The sequence below is a fragment of the Branchiostoma belcheri genome, unplaced genomic scaffold (assembly GCF_001625305.1).
Source record: "Branchiostoma belcheri isolate BF01 breed outbred unplaced genomic scaffold, Haploidv18h27 scaffold27, whole genome shotgun sequence".
Classification (NCBI taxonomy): domain Eukaryota; kingdom Metazoa; phylum Chordata; class Leptocardii; order Amphioxiformes; family Branchiostomatidae; genus Branchiostoma; species Branchiostoma belcheri.
The window spans coordinates 2583060-2603391 of record NW_017803876.1 but is presented as its reverse complement, the minus strand read 5'-3'; the positions used below and the strand labels follow the sequence as shown (position 1 = coordinate 2603391).

The 20332-nt window shown below is 40.0% G+C and overlaps 2 protein-coding genes across 3 annotated transcripts in view; both read left to right on the top strand.

The window, feature by feature from the left end:
- Positions 1–613: 613 nt before the first annotated feature.
- LOC109472162 (neutral alpha-glucosidase AB-like) lies at positions 614–13957 on the top strand. 2 transcript variants are annotated; one of them, XM_019771738.1, is made up of 27 exons: positions 614–688; positions 1989–2102; positions 2316–2552; positions 2876–3046; positions 3166–3223; positions 3650–3746; positions 3974–4070; positions 4423–4524; positions 4789–4867; positions 6437–6610; positions 6909–6970; positions 7265–7342; positions 7587–7662; positions 7908–8034; positions 8197–8276; positions 8671–8814; positions 8931–9027; positions 9314–9415; positions 9687–9745; positions 10128–10312; positions 10795–10859; positions 10994–11070; positions 11434–11508; positions 11677–11790; positions 12011–12123; positions 12294–12406; positions 12710–13957. In XM_019771738.1, exons 1-27 carry the CDS (start codon positions 660–662, stop codon positions 12886–12888), a joined length of 2904 nt encoding a protein of 967 aa, XP_019627297.1. In that variant the 5' UTR covers positions 614–659; the 3' UTR covers positions 12889–13957. The 2 variants fall into 2 exon arrangements, with proteins under 2 accessions (XP_019627297.1, XP_019627296.1); XM_019771737.1 differs by lacking the exon at positions 614–688 and adding an exon at positions 706–816.
- Positions 13958–16994: 3037 nt separating this feature from the next.
- LOC109472173 (calpain-9-like) overlaps positions 16995–20332 on the top strand; it is a 17380-nt gene continuing 14042 nt past the window's right edge. The window contains 1 exon segment of the mRNA XM_019771760.1: positions 16995–17344. Coding sequence (XP_019627319.1) covers positions 17093–17344 — 252 coding nt within the window. The 5' untranslated portion in view covers positions 16995–17092.

Here is a 20332-nt window from a genome sequence, read left to right as displayed (position 1 = left end):
AGTATGACTTTTAGAACCATTTCAGTTATACCATTTCAGTTATATCGCAAAGCGAAAGAGGTTTAACAACTCTCGAATTGTCAAAGCGCTATAGCTATAACGTTAATCCCATAATGACAGTTGTCGATCTAGGGTTCATTGCAATGACAAATCTAAAATCCAGATTTTTTTTCGGGAAAAAAGATAACTTTTCATTTATCCCGTATTATTATACATACTGTACATGTACAAGAAGGTGGGTTGTATACCACTGTGGTTGTATAAGGTCTGATCCGGATTCTGCAAAGGCACCGCAATATCGTGACACGGGTGTGTCTACAGTACAGTTATCGTAAGATAACACAATAGCCTCTACCAGGCTTCGGAAGCGGCTCGAAAGAGTACTAGTACTCCGAGCAGAGGTTTGGGGTTGTTTTTGGCGTGTTTTTACGCTTTTATCGGGGTTTCTCTTTTGCACTGGAATTTTTTTTCCATTGGGTTGCATGGGTGAAAAAAATTCCAACCGCTTCCGAAGCCTGGTTGAGGCTATAACACAACTCCAGCGATGATGACCCACTGAGACTCGGGAAACCTCATCATTGGATGATCATGACACGTCAGGACAAACAGCGCCACCTATCATAGATTCGGTACTGCAGCCTCATCCGGGAATTTCCAATATGGCCGCGACCAGCTGGACGTGGAGCAGGTGGGTTTTTAGTTTACGTGTACATCCCTCATTGTACATTTTTACATGAAGATAAGTCGGAACTTGACAGCCATAGACTGGGCATAGATGGGGCTAATCTACTGTAGTGCTCTCATTTGGAGTTTACGGTTAAAGGAAGGTTTCGTTCAGTTGTAATTTTTGGAGGCCGGTTTTCTGGATGATGATGTGTTACCTGGCCATAATCTATGGCCTTTGTTCCCATGTAACGTTAACGTTAGAGTTATGAACAGTCGGTGTTGTTGGAAACCGATGTCTAAACTTTGAAATAAAAAATAGGAGATTTTCATGTGATGCTGAAAGCGTGGCGTAACTTTCAGATTAGTTTACATACCGGATTTGCTTTGTCCATGAAGGCGGCTGTAGTTTTTGTTAGCCTGACCTATATTTTTTAGACAGAATGGTCAGTATTTTCCGCGAACCTTGGTAAGAGCGGGTCGGCAAAAGGGTAGGGAGTTTACACAGTTACACTGTATGCAAGAGGTGCAGGTAAGAAACAGGCTTCTGGGCATACTAGTAGGTACAAAACTACAAGATACATATAATTAGCACCTAACGTTACATGTAAAACGTTGCCCACAAATTAATGTGCTTTGTACATCAGCCCAAGGACATTATACACTCTGTGTTTAATGTCCTTAAATACATTACTCTGTGTATAATAGGGCTGCGTACCTAAACGTAACATCAGGTACAGGTACAGGTACCGGTACAGAGGTTTAGGTACAGGTCCGGACCTGTACCTGTACCTGAACAATTTGACAAATTAACACGTGTTCTTCACGTTTTCAATCATGACACAGAAACAATAATAAAGTGTTGACAACTTGTCAGTATCTTTATTTATGACCTGATTTGAGTTTGTTGACCAATCACAACCCTGGATTAGCCACACTCTCGCGATGTCTCGTGAGACTGAGGATCTCAAATCAATCGACGGTGTTTACGTCTTTTCCAGTGCTAATTTTTCGTCTTTGTGGTAGGATTTACCTATCTTTAGTCATATACATGGTGTAAACTAGCTATTTCGGTATATACTCGTTACGTCATGATCCGGTATTTTGGACCTGTACCGAAACGATTTTTACGGTATTGGACCGGTACAGTGTACCGGTCCGCAGCCCTAGTGTATAATGTCCTTGATCAGCCTAAGGCCACCAAAGAAAAGAATGTCTTTGCTGAATGAGATTGAAAGGGACCACATCTTTGTACCAAATGCCATAACTGCTTTATTAACTAATTATTTAAAGCACTGTGTCTACATGTTGGTATTTTTTTTCAGAATGGGGAACATGCCCAGACCAAAGCTACTGCTACTGTTGGCACTGTGTGTTCTCGGAGCAGAGGCAGTAGACAGAAGTAACTTCAAGACATGTGACCAAAGCAGTTTCTGCAAGTAAGAGACAAATTGTGTTCTTTTAAAGTAATGGCAGAAGCTTTCTTGTCTTCAGATGAAATTGTCATTCTGTATAGATGGATGTGCATGTTTGCGGTGTTACTGCCATTCGTTCCTTATTCACTTAGGCTAAAAAGATTGTTCAGTTTGTGTGTTGTTCATTGTACACAAATGAAACACATATTGTCTTTGTAAAACTGTTGTGTTCTGAAGGCGGCACAGAAATCTCCAGCCAGGGATGTCCCCGTACCGTGCACTGATGGACACCGTCCAGATGACACCGGAGGGCCTGAGCATGAAGGTGCTGAACACCAGGAACAAGGTTGAGCTGCAGCTCCACCTAGCAGCTGTCAACATAAACACAGCCCGGCTCACCATCGACGAGATCAACCCCATCAGAGAGAGGTTCAGGCCAACAGATGCCCTCAGCAAGGAACCAACCATCGCAGAGTATGTCTGTTCTTCTGTTCAATGGCCCTTGTGATCTCCTGAGCTCCGTAAAATGTAATGAAGACTTTATTCTTTTAGACATTGCATGTCAAGGGAAGAAGGCCTTTATCCTTTTGAGGTTTTCATCTTTTAGCACATACCTGTTTCTGATAATAAAGTGTTACTGGAAAGGTTCTTCAAATAAACACCAATCTCCCGGCTCAATGAAAATGTACTGACTTCAACTTCTCAGTAACCAATGAGTGATGCTTTGTTCTGAAAAATACTTGCTGTTGATGATATACAGTACATGTTGCATTAACCCTTCTTCTGTTCCTGTACAGGGCCAGTATACTAGCCCAGGACGACAACAGTGTCACCCTCGGGTTTCTGCAGAACAAGGCTGTGGTGACCTCTGACCCCTTCAGGATTGACTTCCTGGTGGATGACGAGCTGGCCATCAGTGTCAACTCTCGCGGGCTGATGAAGTTTGAGCAGTACAGGAAACGCAAAAAGTAAGTCTTCAGGAGATAGTCTTTTTTTTTAGAGAAGTCATTTGTACAAATGAGGATCATCTACATGTATTTTCAATAGATGTGTGGATGCTAAACTTCTCTCTTCCTCTCTTCCTTAGCAATGATGAGCCAGCAGAGGGACAGGAGAATGGAGAAAACCAGGAGGGTGAAAAGCAGGTTAGTGGTCAGGTCTCTGTCAGCAATTAGTATTTTGAGTACAGAAGTGCTAAAAACTCTCCCTGGCATTCACTTTTTTATGACATTGCTGTGCTTCTTGCTTGGAAGGTGGTAATTTTCAGTGTTTGAGTATGTTTTCTGCACTTCTCATATTCAATACCTCTCATATGTTATCAATTTTCCTTACCGCTAAGAGAACACAGTGAAGGGTGTGTCACACATCATATGAAAAGACTTGCTATTGCTAAAATCCATTAGCATTCCTCAACCTAGACCTGAGATCAAGAACACTTTGTGTTACAGTGATGGCATTGACGGGTTGTGTTGACTGTGTATTGTTGACAGTGAACAATACACAACAATTGTCGACTGCGTATTGTATGGTTTTAGGAAGGTTTGTGTTGACTGTGTATTGTGTGGCATTAGGAGGGAGAAGGTGATGAAGAGAAGCCAGTGGAGGAGGAGGATGAACCAGGGATGTGGGAGGAGACATTCAAGTCTCACCACGACTCCAAACCTTATGGTCAGTCTTATCATTGGTTTTGTATAGAATGATGGATCTTCAAAAAGTCTTTTTTTTTATAGGGAGATACAAATGTATATAGCAGGAACAAAAGTTTTTTCTATGTGCACTGTAACTCAATACACTTTCTTTTTTACAGAATAGATAAATTATACATTACAGGCATTGTTCCTCTTGCTTACAACAGTGGCATCTTGTAAAATGTTTGATGATTTATTTCCCTGTAGGTCCTAGCTCTGTTGGTCTGGACTTCTCCTTCCCTGGTGTGGAGCATGTGTATGGTATCCCAGAACACGCTGACACCTTCGCTCTCAAGACCACTACGTATGTAAAAACCATGCTCATTTGTATTTTTATACCTAGAAGTAAAACATGGTGATATTGTAGAAGTAAAACATAGTGATCATCTATATGTATGTTCATGGCAAAGCCAATACATGTATGTCTTTTACTTATGCACGTACGCTAGTTCAATGGAATATTGTGGTCTTCTTTTACAAATGAAATATTCACATACAAATATTTATATAAATCAACTCTGACACTCCTGCTGACTCCTTCAATAACAAGAATTCCTTTCAAGGGGTTCTTCATAGTCCTCAACGTTGAAAACTGGTGTGTCATCGTCAGTTCCAGAGATCCATAACAAAACAGCACTGTGATTTTGTACCCCCAGGTCCGGAGAGCCCTACCGCCTGTACAACCTGGATGTGTTCGAGTATGAGCTTCACAACCCCATGGCTCTGTACGGCTCCATACCGGTCATGATCGCACACAAGTAAGACATCATCTGTTACTCTCTTAGAAGTCTGTTACAGCTCTTAACTCTCAAAGAAAGGGGATAGCTGTCAGTTATCTAAGGCCAAAAAAAAAAAGAAAAATCTTACCACTCATGATCAATGATAAACATCTGAAAGTAAAATGTAGTAACAATATAACAACAGCAAGATTTGAGATATGACCTGTATTTGTAGTAAGCTACTACAAACTACATGTACATGTAAACCCAGTTAGTCTTAATACTTTTTTTATCCTATTGCAGTGCTCAGCGGACTGTAGGGCTGTTCTGGATGAATGCTGCTGAGACCTGGATTGACATCAGTTCAAACACAGCTGGGAAGGTGTGGAACATTTTTGTCAATTTTGTGGAATGGCAGACAGTAATGTTGTGTCCTATGTTGTACCTTTTGTTGTGTGTTGTAAAGATGCACATGTGTTTCTTCTGTGTCATGGGTCCTCTACAGAAGGAAGAAATGATTGAGTAATACTGTGTTAGTTTGTTGTTGCTGGTTTGTCAAGGAACAACTTCCCAGTTTCTTTACCTCCACTATGAATTTGTTCCTATCAAATGTTTTGACAGAAATCAAAAAAATTGTCCACTCAGTGTTCTTTTCATACTCAAGAACAAGTTTCCTCATCCTGAGGAGATGAGATCAGTTGAAGCATTCTTTACGAAGAACTAAGACCAAGACAAATTCCATAGGAATCTCAACTGTAGAAATGCTTGCTGTGTTTAAGCCATGTTGAAATGATGTAACATTACAGTAATTAATTCTAACTTATCTGTTTCTTTTACTTTGGTGTTGGTGTTTGTGTTGGTTCTCTACGTATACTGGGCACATAGTGGATCTCCGCTAAGGTTCGTCTGGTGGGATTTTCATGTTCCATTTTATTACCCTCCCACCAACCAGGCATAGCAACAAATTGGGTGGCATGCATGTGATACAGAATGGCACTTGCAAGTCCTGTTTTGTTTTCTACCATTTCCCTAGGCTGGTATCCATCCTATTCTATGTCTTCTGATTGCTTACTTGACAAATACTAGTAGTCTGGCACTAGAATGACAAATAAACAATTGGCATTAGAGTTCTGATCGGCTACAAATTGCAAGGTTCTCTGTAACGGCATGGTAACAGGGTTCACGCAAGCACTTGGAAGTTCTATCCCAGATACCGGTATACTACTTCTAAGAAATATTCAGAGACAGTCAGAGCTCTCTCATAATTACTTTGTATGAGTATTCAGATGCCAGTCATTTCTCTATCACTTATTGCAAGACTATTTTGCAGGGACCTAGAAAAGGATGGATACCAGGCTACCATTTCCCTGCATGGTGATATGTTGCAAAAAATCGTTTTAAAGGAGATGCTCTTTCCGTTTTGTCAGTTTACCCTAATTTAAGTGGACAATGGAGACACAAAGTAACTAAGCTTTGCACTGTTGATTCCTCTTACTTGACACTTTTCTACATGTATGTAAAGAGTCTATCTTGAATATCTATTATGTCACTTCTTCTGGATTATACCCTGCTACAGGACATTTTAATATGCATGAGAGAAAGTGTGCACAACCAGTTGAGTTGGATGAGTTTGTTGGATTTTGTTTCTGATGTATTCAGTATGGAATTTTAGGTCCTCCTTCTGCATGGTGTATTTGTGTTATCTTAGACTTTTAAAAACACTGATCATGTGTCAGTCAAAGACTTTGATCTTTGTTTTAGAAAGTTGTGTAGTTTTGATAAAAAGGGGGTAATCAAGCAAACAAAAAATGGTGCTCAGAGGATACTCGGCGATGAATGCTTTACTTTGACATCAATGCCACAAATGGCAAGATAACCTCAAAGCTTTTATTACCGATATCTTCCTCTCAGTTTCACAATCTTGCCACAATTTGTTGTTTATTGCCTGTAGACTGTGTTTGGGAAAATGTTGGACTATGTGAAGGGTGGGAGTGAGATGCCGCAGACCGACACCCACTGGATATCAGAGAGCGGTGTGATCGACGTGTTCTTCATGCTGGGACCGAACCCAGGACAAGTCTTCTCACAGTACACAGACCTGACCGGGAAACCAGCCATGCCTCCTGTGGGTTACTGACTTTTCTTCTGTCTTTCTCCATTTGTTTAAATAACTGCAGGTTTGGGGCATATAAAGTTAAAGACAGGATTTGTTGAAGTAATGTATCTTACCAAAAACAGTGCCTTAGATGAATTTTGGGGTTGTTATATGGAAAGGATAGTCAAACTAGTATTGTTGAAACCTTCCAAACTACATAATTTACTTCTATTCAGTAGTTTGTATGTTTGTTGCACAATAGAATAAAATCCACTACCGGTAATTCTGTAAATACACTGTGATTATAAAATTGTCCATCCAATTGCAGCTGTTTGCCATTGCCTACCACCAGAGTAGGTGGAACTACAATGATGAAGAAGATGTCAAGAAGTAAGTTGACATCTTTAAAGTTTGATCTCCAGAGTATCCAACATACATGTACACATTATAAATATTATTCTCTGGCACATTACCAATTGTTGCTGTATAAAGTAATTAGTGACAATTTGCAGTTGTATGTCTGGATTGAAAGTTCTCATGATATATTGATGTTTAATGTTAGGCATGATAGGTAACATTGTTCTTCATGATATCACCTCCCCCTTAAGGTTATACATGTACATGACTGTATGATATGAACAGTATGATTTTATTGCTGATATCTCTATTATTGTTCCCTTACAGTGTTGATGCAGGGTTTGATGACAATGACATTCCATATGATGTCCTCTGGCTAGACATTGAGCACACTGATGGTAAAAGGTGAGCTAAAACTTCAGCTGACTTCAGCCAAACCAATGGCTCCTGTGTTTTCGTTTCTCTTGTTGCTCAGTCAACAAATATATCTGCATGAATCATAATGGTATATCAAAGCTTATGGCACACATGTATACAAACTAAGGAACTTTGCAGGAATGTGTGTATACTTCTGGAACTGATTGATGTGATTGTGTTAACACCCAATAAACTTGTTACAAAGTCATAGTACGTTCTACTTACCTATCAGGTACATGACCTGGGACAAGCACAAGTTCCCCACACCTAAAGACATGCAGGACAGGGTTGCAGCGAAGGGCAGGAAGGTAAGGCAACAAGACCTTTAGCAGCCTGTGCTCTTTGAAATAAAAAAAAGGTAGTGGTCCTTGTAATTGTTGTACCAAACAATGAGAATGCTAAGGTGCCTTTTGAAACATTACACCAACACTGTCTACATGTATATTGTGTTGACTGCATCTACATCTATTTTTACAGATTCAAACCAGTGTTGATGCATAATACATGTAGCTCCCTTTGATTTTATGACAAGTTGCTTTTTCCCATGTGCTAGATGGTAGTGATTGTGGACCCACACATCAAGAGAGATGACAACTACCACATCCACAAGGATGCAAAGGACCATGGGTACTATGTCAAAAGCAAGGATGGAGGGGACTTTGAAGGGTGGTGTTGGCCAGGTATTTGTCCTCTTCAAATTTGTCACTCCACACAACAAAAGGAACATAAACTTTGGTGTTTTATTATTCCTCTGTCGACAAAAAAGGTTTAGTAGTTTTAAAAGTGCCTTTAGCCCACCATGTTTGGTTGACTTTTTTGACCCCCTTTGTTTGATATCCCAGGCTCCTCCAGCTACCTGGACTTCATCAACCCTACTGTCCGTGACTGGTGGGCCAGCAGGTTTGACCTGGGCACATTCGAGGTGAGGAGAGTCAATTCATGCAGGCTTCACATTTATCTTTTACCAAACTTTACAGATTTCTATGGGAAAGGAGCACATTATCCCTAGTATTCATTGGCATCTCCGGCAGAAAATAGAAGAAAGAACACTACATCCTTTAGTGCTATATGAAGGTTTGACAGCATTGATATCAAAACCAAATTTGTGTGGCTAGTAGGATTCTAAGGATTGAACATATTTCACTAATATTTTACTTTACTTCACATATTATTACTGTTGCCGTGGATATAGCCCTCTGTAATATAGCCATTGGCTAGTTGGGTAGACCATGCTGTGTGTCTCTCACAGCTGAACATCCAATTAAGTAAAGTGAAAATTTCCCCACATCACATAATCTGATATTGGATATCACTAGGGCTCTACCAAGAACCTGTTTATCTGGAACGACATGAATGAGCCTTCAGTATTCAACGGTCCTGAGATCACCATGCACAAGGACGCGGTGCACTACGGCGGCTGGGAACACAGGGATGTCCACAATATCTTCGGCATGTACCTGGTGGGACTCATTTTCCTATTCTGTTAAGTGTTTTCTTTACATTTGGTCCTTTCAACATTCTGCTAGATGAAGGTAAAGAATAATTCTTGTGACCACTAAGTTATGTTTCTCCCCAGCCCAAATCAACCTACCTTGGCTTGATGCAAAGGTCCCATGGAAAGGAGAGGCCTTTTGTCCTGTCAAGAGCCTTCTTTGCTGGCTACCACCGATATGGTAAGACCTTTTTTGTCATAAAATATCCATTGAATTACTGTTACAGATACAGTTTACTCATTGTTTACATTCGTTAAAGTTTGTGGTCTGCTTAACTTAAAGGTAAGGTTCATACAAGTTCCAGTTGTAAAGTATGTCACATTCCCATTATGTAAGAAAAATCAGTAGTGTAGATTGCTATCTCACCACTCCTCATTCTGTGTTTCACTACTGAATTTTTTGCCTTATCGGGAATAAAAACTTAATTAGGGAAAGGAAAAGGGATTTATTGTGGAGTATTTTGCAGGTGCTGTGTGGACAGGTGATAATACAGCTGAGTGGGGCCACCTGCAGATTAGCATCCCCATGCTGCTGTCTCTCAGCGTAGCAGGGCAGTCATTTGTGGGAGGTCAGTACAGTTCTGTCTTTACGTGATTAAAAACCGTTTCAGAGACTTTGTCTAATCGTCAAATGCAACAATATGTCACCATATGCATTACACTGACTTATAGGCAGCATGGCTGATTTATGAAAGTCAACAATTACAAAAATAGTAACAAACTATGACCTAATGTTTGCAAAAGACAGTACTACACTCTAATTAAATCAAATGTTTCAAAAAAATCCTTATGTTTTAGAGTGTATCATTATATCTAAACCTATAAACTCTTTATTTACAGCTGATGTGGGAGGGTTCTTCAAGAATCCAGACTCGGAGCTGTTGTTAAGATGGTATCAGGTAGGAATCTGTTATATTTTATGAGGTACCATTACATTTCTGTCAAATTTGAATGATTCTTGAGTAGAGTTCTGGTCTCAGTAAGCCAAATCCCTTCTATATGAAACAAAAAGGTTATAAGGCTGTGCTGATGATTGACTTTAATCATACAATGTATCATTGAATCATACAATGTATCATTGTGTCTGTGTATCTTGTATCCCAATCCTTCCTCAGACGACTTTGCGTAGTTCATACCCTTGGTATTTGCCTTGATTATGGTTGATCCTGTACTGTAGCACACACACACTATTTCTAACAATGGCAATTTGGACTTCTATGGTCTGCACAATCCCACTAACAGTTGTTCGGAACTTGTTCCCATGTTGACGTGTCCTGCCAGGCTGCAGCATACCAGCCGTTCTTCCGTGCCCACGCCCATCTGGACACCCGTCGCCGTGAGCCCTGGCTGTTTGACAAGGAGACGATGGGCGGGATACGGGAGGCTATCCGTGCTCGCTACGCCCTGCTGCCGTACTGGTACACCTTGTTCTACCAGGCAGCAACCCGAGGCATGCCTGTCATGAGGTTTGACACAGTACTCGATAATCTGTCCTTGTATTGATGTAAGTTGGTAGACTGAAGTCTGTCAAGGGAAGGTTCCTCCATAGGTGTGATAACACCCTGGAATGATGATGATCTTGATGCAAGATGTAGACTATACCTTTTTGCCTCTAAGTTAGTTCTTGTTTGACTAGTCAAACCCAGAGTTGGGGTCAAGGACCTAGGGGTGTGTGCTGCACTTTTATTGTTGGGGTGTAGGTGGACCATATCCTTGAAGTTGGTTGTGCTGCTTGTGTTATGTTGTTTATGAGTCCCTGTCAGATAATAATGGGAAGTACAAGTACTTGTAGCAATCCTAGCCGTCTATTTTGGTATGTTAAAGTTGATCTTTCAAGAGACCAGAGATTTAGAAGTTTGTAGATCCTTATAATCGCAGTCATCTGTTGTGTCCATAATTCTATGTCTTAACTATAATCATATCATAAAGACACGTTCCTTTATTCCAGACCCCTGTGGGTGGAGTTTCCTCAGGACACCAGCACATTTGCAACAGAAGATGAGTTCATGATAGGTAATGTTACCATGAAAACATGTTACCTGATAGTATCTCTTTGTATATTCTTTTATAAGATATTCCTGTTTATAGGCTATGAAGTAGATCTGTTCATGTTTCCACTTTTTCACCCATTGTTTGGCCTGTTGCAGGTTATGCTCTGCTGGCTCACCCTGTGACTGAGGCTGGAGCTAGTGGTGTGCAAGTCTACTTCCCAGGGGAGGGACAGGTACATGTGTTGTTAGCATTGCTAATGAATGTAAGTCAGTCAAACAGTGCAATTAAAGTCAGAATCCATGTCCATCTCTGTTTCTATAGCCCATGGGATACACAGGCCACAACAGTAGAAGGGACAAGTTCACTGGTAGTGGAGTGTGTTCAGTTTCCATGCTCTTTCCCATAAGTGCATAGTGCTGAGCAGAAAAGAAAACTATGCACTTAACTTGATGAATGAATGTTTTCTTCTGTTTTGCTATCCATGTAAGAAAGATATCTGAGAGGGAATGATGAATAAAGAATATCCCAATGTGGGAAATGTGTTTCATTGTTCTCTTGTACAGAAACTGACTTTGATGTTCTTACACTGTTCTAGGTGTGGTACGATGTTGATACCCATAAAAGACACAATGGTGGGGTAACTGAGTACATTCCTGTCACCCTCACAAAGGTAAGAGTGCTGCCTTCTCAGGGATCGCATTATTGAAATTATTGATATCCTTTGAATGAACTTGGTTCCTTGTCATGCCAGTACAACATAGCCATTGAAAGCATTAGTAACATCAATTAAAGGTAATGTGCATTTCTACGATACCCACTGTACTTACATTGTATGCAGATTCCAGTGTTCCAGAAAGGTGGCACTATTGTCGCCAGGAAGGAACGCATCAGACGGGCCTCATCTCTTACCAGCCGAGACCCCTACACCTTTACCATAGCACTGGACAAGCAGGTGGGTTAACCTGTCAGTTTCAGCTCCAGAACAAATTATATAAATTATAAAGCAATTGCATGTTACGTGGTTGGGATTGGGGTTATCAATCCCTCCTCATATTTAAAGTCATAAACCTTCAAATGTCACTACAGAAACAGCAATACTTTGCACAAGACAGGGTCATTTACTTTAACCTTATATGATGTTTTGCCTGGTATGGTGGTGTCTTCCTCTGTAGGGAACTGCAACTGGTGAGCTGTTTGTGGATGACGGTCACAGCTTCAAGTACCGAGACAACAACAGGTTCCTGCACAAGAACTATTTATTTGAAAACAACAAACTTATATCAAGGTGAGACATCCAACAAAGATTCAAACCAAAGTGGGAATTAAATATAGGGTGTATACTTTCTTGTGGTTTGGAGACTTTCTTGCTTTCACATTTATTTTCTTTACAGAAATAGTCCCTAGACGTTTTTGCATATTGCCGGTACCTTTATGATGTTATCTCTTCCAATGCAGGACTATGGACATGAATGGGGAGTTTGAAACCAAGTCCTGGGTAGAAAGGATCATCATTATAGGCCTGCCAAAGGCTCCAACTACAGTCACTATAGATGGCGTCAGAGATATCAGTAAGTGGACTAATTTTTTAATGTTAAGTCGATGGAAGCGCTAGGTAAGAGGAAACTGGAAAACTTTCACTAGTTTCAGTGCAACAAGGCTTCGATGATCTACATGTATTTGACCATGGACCATCATTGAACAATGTGTTTCCTGTGATAAAATTCTAGTCCTCTAGTCCTGAACTGACCCAAATGGATTGGTATGACCTTGGTTCATACAGTCATATTTTACACAGACCAAGCTGTTAGACATGTATTACACTCTTTATTCAAAAGAATTCATATTACATATATCTGGTTTCCTTTGTGCAGTGATAGACAAGAAGAACCTGGAGTTCCGCTACACGCCCGACACGCAGACTCTGGTGATCAGGAAACCAGCCGTCAACGTGGCACAGAACTGGAGCATCACCCTGCAAAACCTGCCGTGCTGCTACATGGGGGGGGACAGGGGAGAGGGGCTCGGATCTTACTTATGTGGCAATAGATAATGAAAAGTCCATATAGTTAACCCAGTTCTTGGCAGGCGTGGCGTGGGATGAGATACCTTGTGTACTGAAGATGGACTTCTCAACTCAATATAATAAGGGGTCTTTAAACTTTTTGTTTCTTGTTCAGTGTTCAGATTATACCCGTGCTGCCTATGAGAGATTGGTAGCATAACTAAATCTACCCATATAATGATTCTATTAAAAGTCTGAAACAGCAAATATCGGGCCTTGTCCATGACCAAGGCTACTCCTAGTATACTTAAGGTCCAAAAATGTCAGTATTCATGAAAACAATGTATTGAAGTGCCAGGTCCTTTGGTACTGGGATATTCCAATGATATAAAGTTTTTAAGAATTATTCATTCCAGAAAAGGCCTATGCCAAGTTATCTGCATTCAAATGTTAGTACATTAGCATTTGGTTGAACAAAGTAGAAGAACTACTGTATTTGGCACGCAATGACACTATTATCACTAGCTGATTATTTGCTCAAAGTTGAGAATATAATGAAAAGACTTAACATTGTCTTTGGAAAATGAACTGTACTAGATGTATATTGCTTACTAGTACTAGTATTCTTGACGAATTTCTTTATTAGTATGATCAATGAATGTAAGATTAGCTTATCAATGGGTGTACAGAGTTGTATATGATTACTACTGGTGAATAGTTTTGGAAGTACAGTAGGTAGGAACATTATCACACTTGTGTTTGTATTTCATGAAATTTGTTTATTAGGATTTGCCTTACTCTGCATTCACAGAGGTGTATTAGTATTACTCCATTTTGTATGGATGGAAATAATGTACAGTGTTAGGACAGATCCTCCATCAAAAGTAAAGTTTTTCACATAGATATGAAAGCAAAAAACACTGAATAGATAGCACAACAGTATAATGCATGTGTCATGGTATAGTAGTCTGAAGGTAAAACATTTTTATTGATTTGTGGCCTCAATGCAGTAAGTGTCAATGTATGTTACACATGCACTAAGCATGCATGATCTCTCATTGACTTGTTATGTGACATGCAGAGTATGGAACGATTAAAGCCAAACTTTGATAGATAATTACCAGTATCAGACTTTTGTCTGCAAGCCTGTTGTACCAATGTTTCCACATGACAGGGTAATAGTAAGCTTTGCTGCTTTGCCTCTTGTACAACATACATTGCATCACATACACAACACTGCCAATACACCAAAGTATTGTGTTGTACATGTGCTCAATCTTAGTACTTGACAGTATATGATATTTTTTTGTGTGCAAGCAACAAAGGTTCTACTGGCATTTCTGTGGTCATACCATTTTGCCTTTACAACTACAGTTTGACCTTTGTTATCAGCAATGATGTGTTATTTCTTTCGTGTCTAAAATGCAAATACATTTATCTCTGTTGTTGATAGTGGGAATTCCTTTGTTGCTCTGTATCTTTATTGCATTTTAGTGGCTAGGAAAAGATATCAAGTTTATAATGTGTGAAAAATTTTATGGAAGGAAATGGCGTCTTTCTCTAGGACACCAGGGAACATCAACATTGTGATTCATAGGAATAAAATTGATAAATTTCTGTTTTACTTGAGAGGTGCTACTGGTAGTAAGCAGATGATAAGACAACAACTGGTGTGTTTGCTCTCATGGTAGATAGTAACAAAAAAACTTCAGCACATTGCATGCTGCCCACATCTGTTACAACAAACTAACACTATGTGCAAAAAATATTAGAAAAGTGTCCCCTTCACTGTGTGGAGAAGCAAACACACATATTTTATCAATTCAAATTACAGGGAAACTGGCTAGTGTTTGATATGAAACAACAGTCCAATGTCCTTTTGTTTGTCAAGTAAACAAACTAGGACAATAACTAATGCTTACTAACGTACAGTAAGTCACAATGTCAACACGTAGCTGAAGAGCCACGTGTTTGCAAACACATTTGAGTTCAAATCTTACACCCTAGCTGCAGTGTTTTTTGGTAATGACGTTCTGCATCTTTGGCAGTGTGACTAACATTATCTGTATAGTGTTGACTTCAAACTAACTTTTATAAGATAGCTTCTCATTGCCTGCATACACTGTCATGACTGTAGATTGTGTCCCAGGTGTTTTTAGTGTTTGTTGTAAGGAGGTAACGTTACTGTGTGCATAGCTCAAATGTAACCAGGCTTGTACATGGCGGGTACAACAAGGAATGTCAGAGAGAACTGCTTCAAAAGGGCAACTATTGGGATATTTGTGAACCTGATCAGGATGTTGTCCAGACTAAAAGTTGGTGACATGCTTAATTAGGAATGTTAAATCACTGGAAAGCAGAAGTTCTTTGTTGAGCAGTGTACTACCTCAAAGNTTTCTGTTTTACTTGAGAGGTGCTACTGGTAGTAAGCAGATGATAAGACAACAACTGGTGTGTTTGCTCTCATGGTAGATAGTAACAAAAAAACTTCAGCACATTGCATGCTGCCCACATCTGTTACAACAAACTAACACTATGTGCAAAAAATATTAGAAAAGTGTCCCCTTCACTGTGTGGAGAAGCAAACACACATATTTTATCAATTCAAATTACAGGGAAACTGGCTAGTGTTTGATATGAAACAACAGTCCAATGTCCTTTTGTTTGTCAAGTAAACAAACTGGACAATAACTAATGCTTACTAACGTACAGTAAGTCACAATGTCAACACGTAGCTGAAGAGCCACGTGTTTGCAAACACATTTGAGTTCAAATCTTACACCCTAGCTGCAGTGTTTTTTGGTAATGACGTTCTGCATCTTTGGCAGTGTGACTAACATTATCTGTATAGTGTTGACTTCAAACTAACTTTTATAAGATAGCTTCTCATTGCCTGCATACACTGTCATGACTGTAGATTGTGTCCCAGGTGTTTTTAGTGTTTGTTGTAAGGAGGTAACGTTACTGTGTGCATAGCTCAAATGTAACCAGGCTTGTACATGGCGGGTACAACAAGGAATGTCAGAGAGAACTGCTTCAAAAGGGCAACTATTGGGATATTTGTGAACCTGATCAGGATGTTGTCCAGACTAAAAGTTGGTGACATGCTTAATTAGGAATGTTAAATCACTGGAAAGCAGAAGTTCTTTGTTGAGCAGTGTACTACCTCAAAGCTAGTTTCACAAAAGATTGGAGTCAACGTTATGTGAAGTATGTGGCAGTTCCTGTTCAATGGCTCTGTTTAGAGCTTTTGTGACAAGGGAAGCCAAAACATAGCTCTGCATCCAGTAAAGACATGGTATGCAAGTACAAAGGTTTACTTTACTAAGCTTCCACAATGACACTACTGTTAAACACATCAAGGAGTGGCAAAACAATATCAGTTATGTGTTGAAAGTCACACCATCATTTCAAGGTTCTTTTACTAAATTTACACCCACAGTTTGATAATTAGTACGTCAAAAAGGGAGGTAACCTTACATAATTCTCTTTGAGAAATGCACTTGACTTTGAGTTTAGTTTGGACATACTGTCAGCATGTTAAATTATGAGTGTGCTTTTTTTTTAATTTTTTTTTTTTATAAATTTTCCTATCTAGATGTCATGTTATAATCTGGAAATTTTCTAAACTGGTTCTAAAGCGGACAGTTTCATTCATTTCAAGACCTTGGGTCAAAACTAAACCTGCCCAGATCTTTAATTGATGAACTGAGGAAATGGGTGTTTCATTATACAAACACTCCTAGAAAACGCGGCTCCTCCCTTGTTTGCACTGGCTCCATGCCTGAGTATTGCTACAACCATGCCTGGGTGGTGGACACACCTTCCCACCCACCTGTTACATATATCAGATATCATGTAAACAAACCATTATCTGGGGGAACGTACCACGTTCTGGCGGGGGCGGGGTGTCTTGTAAAAAATCGCGTCGGTGGATTAACAGAAACTAATCACTGGTGTATCTTTTATGACTTTTCATCCTATAAATAGCGGTAAAATATGGAATAACATGTAGACTGTTCGGTTTAGTGTGATGTTGTATCTTACATTTTCTCGTTAGATGTTCAGGGATCCCTAACAATTAGTTGACTCGTCCACTTCCGTTTCCGCCATGCTGTAGTGGGACCGCTATCAGGTGTGTGTGTGTACCTTAGTCCCCGTATAGAGTAGTTCGCCCCCCGTCCGTCCATGTCGCCCTTTAGCGGTTCGGGTACACTTTTCCTTCGCGCTAGATAACGTATTAAGTCCCTGGATGTCGTACAAACACCGGAACAACTTCAACGACATCTGTGTCCGTCGGCCGCCCGTGGTGAGGAGACCTTTGGGGCAGAAGCCGCGCGCGAACGCCCCGTTCTGGGAGAGACAGGACTACAACACCATCAAGGCGGAATGTCTGCGGAAAGGAGAACTTTGGGTGGATCCAGAATTCCCCCCGGTTGCCAGCTCCCTTTTCCCGTCCCACGCCGGCAAATTGCCAAGAAATATCGTCTGGAAAAGACCATGGGTACGTTTTGGGGAAATTCACAATTTCACATTCCAAAGAAAATTTATGGCAAAAATGTTTAATAGATTTATTTTTATACAAAGATTCATACAGTGTAGAAGATACAGTGTAACGTTAATATGTTGTCTTAAGAAGACTTCATAATTAGGGAATAGGCTTTGTTCTGTATTCCCCTATTTAACACTCCTTAATTTTACCACAGTTGTACCTAATCTCCAAGCAGATCCTAGGGTGGCATAAGACAGTATCAAATTGGCCAGGCAGTATCCATTGGCCAGAGAGGGTCCAACGTGCCACCCAAGGCATTGGACCCTCTCTGGCCAATACTTTGGATACAATGGATACTGTCTGGTCAATTTGACAATTGTCTTATGCCACCCTAGGATCTGCTTGGAGATTAAGTTGTACCCTCACACTTCGAAGTCAAAGGCTTTCATTGTGCAAATTCTGAGATGACCCCTTTGTGTGCCCTTGCTAGAAAGAGCCAGATTAGCACTGATTACTTATTGTCATATATAAACTCACGAGGGACTCATCTTGTCACGATCGTGCCTCACCTTTATTGATCTTTTGACATACCAGTAATTATGCATTACATTTATTGATCTTATGATAGATCATAATTTGTAACCTTAGCACTATAAGTGCTGACAAGGCCTGTTCTGACATCACTGTCATTATAATAAAGCAAGGAGGTTACCTCCTTGACTTTAATAAAGTACATGTAACAGTTACTTTTAAGATTGTAACTAATGTAAGTCTTTCACCATCTTACTACTCATTATGGGTGTGGTGAAACCATATTGCTTTTTCTGATGTTTCTTCTTCTCCTCCTTCTCCTTCTTCTCCTGCCATTTTTTAAATGGATTCAGCTTCTTCATTTTGGGGCCTAAGGTCCTGAAATTTGGTATGGAGGTACAGTGGGCAAATACCCCCAGGCGTTTTTAAATTTTTGTGATACAGGCTTTTAGAATGGTTTTATTTGAGCTTTTTGGCTGTGTTATAGCAAATGTATTACTGTGCTGTGTACCACGTTTGGGCATGAGTCATCACAATGGAATGCAGGGCATCAACCAATAGGCATGCAGCTTTCCTCTATTCTTCTTGCTGATTGGCTGTTGGGATTTAACTTGATTAACACTTGCACACAGCATTTCCACCTGCACAGAGCATTTCTTGCTGATTGGCTGTTGGGATTTAACTTGATTAACACCTGCACAGAGCATTTTCATACTGACAGTATGTCTGTATTCAAGTGTTTTGGTAGGTATTTCAAGCTTTCCTGCTCCAGCATTGGAATGTGGGGCATGAACGTTTTTTTTTATTTTGAAAATCAACAGTTTGCATTATGCAATTAAAAATCCTAACCAATAATGTAGGGAATAGCTATCCAACTGTTGTTTTAGTTGTATGTTACTTCATATTATAGTTATATCAATGTAAATCATTGTTTTCCCTTGTGTTTCTCATTCTTTCCCTACCATGTCGTGAAATGTGGTGAAGCCATCGCTGTATTTGCTCCTAAGCAAATATTGGCCTTTCTAGTCATAATTGTTTTATGTTAAAATTATATGAGTTGCATCTAATTACATGTATGTTTCTCTCTACTAACATTACCTATAGGCCAAAAGTCATGAAAATGGATAAATGGATTCTGTTGTAATGTTAGGAATAAACAGACCTCTGCAGTTCCAGATAAATATGCCAGGAGGCAATCCTTCCACATAGTTATGCTGTTCAACTAAAACATAGTTATACAGTTGTTTCTTGGATGTATTAAAATTGAGTCTTCCAACAATTTTTAATGCATTGGTGATCACTGAAATGCCACAGAACATTTAAATCAACCTATTAACGCAATGGCATTTATACAACTTCAGTACATATAGCTCAGTTTAAGATTGGTCCAGTGAACAATTACACTTGCAGGTTGGAGGCTCTGTGTAGTAATAATAAATCATAGGTTCAACTTCAAGTTACACAGGTGATATTCATCAAATGGTTGTGAACAATTATGCATGTTGGAAGTTCTAAACAGGATCAGTGTAGCAAACACATCCAGTTTTGCAGATTATTAACCAATAGGGTTGACTGGGGACATGAGTGAGTTAGTAAAGGTCTTTGACCCAATAAAATCTGTTGGAGAAAGCATGATTGAATTAATCAATTAGCATACTTTGTCAACAACTCCTGTCTCAAACATTTCTTGGAATGCAACATTTCCATTGTCTGTTTACCTAATGATAAAGCCCCGAGCTGTTTGGGGCGAAACATAAACACACCTGCTTCACTAAACAGTCCCAACCTGGTCCAGCTCATCAGGTGAGGTTGTTTTTTTTTTTTCAACATGTGAAAAATATTTTGGGTTTACTCAAAAATTACCGTCTGTCTTCAACCAATTGTGTGATGTGACGTTTCTTTCACAAAAGGTGAGAATAAAGTATACTATTACAGTTACAGCAGTCCTACGAAGAGGACTATTTATCATGTCTAACGATGTTGCAAAACCGGTTTCTGTCTGTCAGTGGGCTCTTTGTAGTCATCCAGCCAATCTGAGGGCAGGCTGGGAGATAATTGGAGCTGGTGATGCGTGCCACCCTGAATAATTTAGAACCCTGCACAAAGCCTTTGTATATGCCTAACATCTGGGTAAAAGGGGTGGAGTCTAGTGAAGTCTCTAGAACCTGTCGTGATCCGCAACAGTCAGTAGTGGGTGTGAGCCGCACAACTTGTGGTCGGATTCAAGCACACAAGAACAGGTTTCATCCACCGACAACCTGAGGACAACTTTCCTTGCGAGGACTATCCATAGAGGAAGACAAGATGCCCAGGGCCCATCAGAAGACCTACGCACAGATCAAGGCTGAGTGCCTGGCCAGTGGGACGCTGTGGTCCGACCCAGAATTTCCGCCGTGCGATGAGAAGATCTTTTCTCCCAGAAGCCTCCCAAAAAGTTTGAGTGGAAGAGACCACATGTGGGTATACCTT